We start from the raw sequence: 5854 nt of genomic DNA on the forward strand, positions 1-5854 counted from the left end.
GAGAGCATGGTACTGGCACAAAAACAGACATATAGACCAATGGAACAGAATAGAGAACCCAGAAATGGACCCTTAACTCTATGGTCAAATAATCTTTGACAAAGCAGGAAAAAATATGCAATGGAGAAAAAACAGTCTCTTCAATAAATGGTGCTGGGAAAAGTGGACAGCCACATGCAGAAAATGAAACTCGACCATTCTCTAACACCATACACAAAGATAAACTCAAAATGGATGAAAGACCTCAATGTGAGACAGGAATCCATCAAAATCCTAGAGAAGAACATAAGCCGTAACCTCTTTGACATCGCCCACAGCAACTTCTTTCAAGATACATCTCCAAAAGCTAGTGAAACAAAAGCAAAAATGAACTTTTGGGACTTCATCAAGATAAAAACTTCTGCACAGCAAAGGAAACAGTCAACAAAACAAAGAGAGAACCCACAGAATGGGAAAATATATTTGCAAATGACACTACAGATAAAGGGCTGATATCCTAGATCTATAAAGAACTTCTCAAACTCAACACCCAAAAAACAAATGATCAAGTCAAAAAATGGGTAGAAGACATGAACAGACACTTCTCTGAAGAAGACATACAAATGGCTAACAGACACATGAAAAAATGTTCATCATCATTAGCCATCAGGGAAATTCAAATCAAAACCACATTGAGATACCACCTTACACCAGTTAGAATGGCAAGAAACAACAAATGTTGGAGAGGTTGTGGAGAAAGGGGAACCCTCTTACACTGTTGTGTAAGAATGTAAGTTGGTACAGCCACTTTTGAAAACAGTTTGGAGGTTCCTCAAAAAATTAAAAATAGAGTTACCCTCTGGCCCAGCAATTGCACTACTGGGTACTTACCCCAAAGGCACAGGTGTAGTGAAAAGAAGGGCCCTATGCACCCCAATGTTCATAGCAGCAATGCCACAATAGCCAAACTGTGGAAAGAGCTGAGATGCCCTTCAACAGTTGAACAGATAAAGAAGATGTGGTCCATATATGCAATGGAATATTACTCAGCCATCAGAAAGGACGAATACCCAACTTTTACATCAACATGGATGGGACCGGAGGAGATTATGCTAATGAAATAAGTCAAGCAGAGAAAGTCAATTGTCACATGGTTTCACTTAATTGTGGAACATAAGGAATAGAATGGAGGACATTAGGAGAAGGAAGAGAAAAATGAAGGGAGGGAAATCGGAGGGAGAGATGAACCATGAGAGACTATGGACTCTGAGAAACAAACAGGGTTTTAGAGGGGAGGGGGGTGGGGGCATGGATTAGCTCGGTGATGGGTATTAAGGAGGGCATGTACTGCATGGAGGAATGGGTGTTATACAATAACAGTGGATTGGACACTGAGCAGAACCGGACCAGCAGCCACCATGAACAGCAAAGGTCAATATCCAACACAGCCAACCTGCCCTGTGCAGCCTCCTGAGAACCCAGTGTACCCTCAGACCTTGCATCTTCTTCAGGCTCCACCCTATACTTATGCTCCATCTGCCTACTCAGAGCTTTATCGTCAGAGCTTTGTGCACCCAAGGGCTGCCACAGTCCCCATCATGTCAGCTGCATTTCCTGGCACCTCACTGTATCTTCCCATGGCCCAATCTGTGGCTGTTGGACCGTTAGGTTCCACAATCCCTATGGCTTATTATCCAGTTGGTCCCATCTATCCACCTGGTTCAGCAGTGCTGGTGGAAAGAGGGTATGATGCAGGTGCCAGATTTGGAGCTGGGGCTACTGCTGGCAACATTCCTCCTCCACCCCCTGGATGCCCTCCCAATGCTGCTTAGTTTGTAGTCATGCAGGGAGCCAATGTCCTCGTAACTCAACAGAAGGGAAACTTCATGGGTGGCTCAGATGGTGGCTACACCATCTGGTGAAGAACCAAGGCCACCTCTGTGCCGGGAAAGACATCACATACATTCAGCACTTCTCACAATGTAACTGCTTTAGTCATATTAACCTGAAGTTGCAGTTCAGACACATGTTGTTGGGGTGTCTTTCTGGTGCCCAAACTTTCAGTCACTTTTCAAACTTAATAAGGAACCATGTAATGGTAGCAGTACCTCCTTAAAGCATTTTGAGGTAGGGGAGGTATCCATTCATAAAATGAATGTGGGTAAAGCAGCCCTAAGGATCTTCCTTTAATTCCTCTGGAGTAATATTGTACCATACTGGTCTTTGCTCTTAGTTAATAAAACATTAAATTAGGTTTGGAGAGAACTTTAATCTTCCTAAGAATTAAAGTTGCCAAATTATTCTGATTGGTCTTTAATCTCCTTTAAGTCTTTTCTATTACTTGTTATAAATGAAACACATTTGTTGTCTGCCTTTCCATCCTTTCCATCCTTTGCCCCATGTCCCACCCTCACCTCTAGTCTCTTCCAGTTCCTTCCCACCAATCTCCATTGAATCAGTGGTGCAGGACAGAAAGCCAGTCAGACTAACTTCCTTCTCTCCTTGCATTTGTCCCCACTTGCTATCTTTTAACTAGTCTTCCACAAGGATCCTCTGAAACACCCTCTGTGCACCAAGCCCAGGCCCCGCTACTTCTGCTTTTGCATCTCCTCAGGCAAAAGTGGAGGGTGCCTTTTGGACCCTCCTCATAGGTTGTTTCTTCATCCATGAACCAAACCCCAATTTGCTTCGGTGCCAGAAAAACAAAGCTCTATTTGAACAAAGGGTATCAATGCAAACTGTACTGTAAACAGGTTTGTTTAAAATGTGGGGGCAAGGAGGAGGATGCATTTCAAAAGCCTGATGACGTCAGAGCCAAATTAGGGGAAGTTTTCCCATCCAAAAATTGGTTACCATTCATTGTCAGAGTATCTGATGGAGGCCCTCATGGCTCCTGAGAATTCCTCAGCTGGGTTAATGGGGTCATGTTATGAATCCCTCACTACAAAATGACTTGAGTCCATTGAAATCTCATTAGGGTTAAGAATATTTCAGAAATCCTTAATATTTTGATTTTTGTTTTCTGAAATTGGATTTTATTTTATAATTTCAGTTCATCTAAATTTTGTGTTCTGTCCATGTGATGTTTGACAGTACCATTGACTGTTATGGAAGTTCAGCATTGTATGTCTCTCTCTACACTGTTGTGCACTTAACTTGTGGATTTTTTATACTAAAAATGTAGAATAAAGACCAGCTTGAAGATTTGAATAAAGTGATGAAGTTGCATTACAAAAAAAAACAAAAACAAAACAATGGATCGTGGATCACCACATCAAAAGTTAATGATGTATTGTATGGTGACTAACATAACATAATAAAATTTAAAAAATAAAATAAAAAGGTATTTGCAATTACATTAAAATGTAAATTGTACTTAACAGAAAATTTACCTTTATGAAGAAATTACAAAACATTATTAAAAGAGATTAAAGAATATTTAGATAGTGTTGATGTTATAGACTGAATTGTGTTCCCCCAAAATTTACATGTTGAAACCCTACTAGTATGAGTGTATCTGAAGATAGGGACTTTAAAGAAATAATTAAGGTTAAATGAGGTCATAATGTTGTGGCCCTAATTCCACTGGACTGGAGTTTTTATGAGAAGAGCAAAAGACCCCAGAGATGTCTCTCTTTCTCTCTATGCATGCACATAGAAGAAAGGCCATATGAGTATACAACAGGAATGTGGTTGTCTGCAAGCCAGAAAGAGAGGTCTCACCAGAAAGCAACTGATGGCACCTTGATCTAAGATTTCCAGGCTCCAGAACTGTGAGAAAATAAATTTCTCTTATTTTAGCCACCCAGTCTGTGGTATTTTGTAGTGACTGCCCTAGCAAACTAACACTGGTGAGATATATGTTTCCCTAGAGTGCAGAGTCAACTATTTTAGGATATAGAAACTAGATTTTAAAAACTCCTAGATTCAGTTCAATTCCAATAAAAAATATTAGTAAGGTTTTTTTTGGTGTAACTTGATAATCTGATTTTGAAATTTATACTCAAGTGTAGATGTCCAAAAATGGCCAGAACACATAAAGAAGAAAAACATAGTAGAAAGATTTGCCTAGCCAGGTATCAAACATTTTTTTAAACTATATCAAGTTAGTATAAGGTCATGTTGAAAAGATAGACAGACTGATAAACTGAAAAGAATAGGGGACCCAGGAATAGAACCATATATAAATGAAACTTTGATGTATAATAAAATGGAAAGATTAGATTTTTCTATAATGTTAATATGACAATTGCTTGACCATATGCTTTAAAAAATTAATTTGAGCATGTATTTTACACCATGCATTTAAAATTTGATTTTAGGTAGATAAAAGATTTAAATGTGAAAAACCAAACTATTATCTTTTAGAAAAACACACAGAAGAATAACTTTATGAACTCAGAGAAGAGGAAATAGAAGATGAAAAACTCATAAATTCTAAAAATTAAAAAAGTAAATCATTTTAGTATGATTTTATCATATTAAAATTAATAACTTCTTTTCATCAAAAGGCACCATAGAGAAAATAGACAAACTTTAAGCTGGAGAATATATTTAAAAAAAATTAACTGGCAAATAACTTGTATTCATCACATAAGAACTCTTAACAGTAACTCAGAAAAAGTACTTTAGACATTGACTAACTGATACAAAATTTATGTGAAAATAACAAGGGCCAAGAATAGCTAAAATATTCTGGAAGAGTATGGTCAAAAGACTTCTTTTACTAAGTATGCAGACGTATTATAAGATACAGTTATTAAGGTGGTGTGAATTTGATGCAAGGATAGACAAATAGACCAATGAAATAGAATAGGCATGTTAGAATTAAACTGTATATATAATAGATATAGATAGATAGATGATGGTGGTAGGTAGATGCTAGATACTTGATAGATAGATGATAAATAGATAAAGGTGTCACTGTAGATCAATGGAGAAAGATACACCTTCAATAAATAATTATGATTCAGTTGCATATCAACATGAAAAATAAATAAAATTTGGTCTCTACGTACACCATTCATGATAATCTATCCCAGGTGGTGTGTAGACAAAGTTGTGAAAGGCAAAAAATAAGGCTTTTAGAAGATAATGCAAAAGAATATCTGCACAATCTTGGGTAGGGAAAGATATTTTTAAGAACAGGAAACAATAACCTAAAAAAAGATGTTGAATCAAACTAAGTTAAAATTATGATCTTATGTTCATAAAAGTAACCAATAAGAGAATGAGAAGACAAAACTGAAATTGGGAGAGGAATGATGTTTGTAACACATATCACCAAAAAAGGGCATATATCTAGAATATATTGAGTACCCATAAATTTGTATGAAAAGAACAACCAACCTTATGAAAAATTGGACAAGAGATTTAAGCAGACACTTCATAAGAGAGGAAAACTGAATGGCAAATACATGTCTAAAAAGATGTTCTGTCTAAATAGTAAGTTGGATATGAAAAATAAAACCAAAAGGGGATGCCATTTTATATCCATCAAGGTGGCAAAAATGTTAAAACCATCATTATCAAGATTGGTGAGAATATGGACTAAATATGTACATTTATACAATGCAGTGGAAGTATAAATTGGTACAAATCTTTAGAAAACAATTTAGCATTACATAACAATATTGAATATGTATAAAGCATCAGATGCTGCCATTCTGCTCCTAGGTATATATCCTAGGTAAGGTCTTACCCTTGTCTACCAGGAGATATGTCTAAGAACATTTATAAGAGCATCGGTTTTTGTTGTTGTTGTTGTTTGTTTGTTTGCAGAAAAAAATAAACTGGAACTAAATCAAAGCCTGTCAACAGAAAAAGGTAAAATAAGTTATGGCATATTAATGTAGTAGACCACAGCTACACATTA

The 5854-nt window shown here is 36.8% G+C and overlaps 1 protein-coding gene across 1 annotated transcript; it reads left to right on the forward strand.

Annotated features, from left to right (window-relative positions):
* The first annotated feature begins 1378 nt into the window (after positions 1–1378).
* Positions 1379–2267, forward strand: LOC114223736 (DAZ-associated protein 2-like). Its single transcript, XM_028122738.2, has 2 exons — positions 1379–1698; positions 1776–2267. The coding sequence occupies exons 1-2, from the start codon at positions 1398–1400 to the stop codon at positions 2093–2095; spliced, it is 621 nt and encodes a 206-aa protein (XP_027978539.1). The 5' UTR covers positions 1379–1397; the 3' UTR covers positions 2096–2267.
* The last annotated feature ends 3587 nt before the right edge of the window (positions 2268–5854 follow it).

This window comes from Eumetopias jubatus, unplaced genomic scaffold (genome assembly GCF_037043125.1).
Source record: "Eumetopias jubatus isolate StellerSeaLion01/CBP00866 unplaced genomic scaffold, mEumJub1_p1.0 scaffold_11, whole genome shotgun sequence".
Taxonomy (NCBI): domain Eukaryota; kingdom Metazoa; phylum Chordata; class Mammalia; order Carnivora; family Otariidae; genus Eumetopias; species Eumetopias jubatus.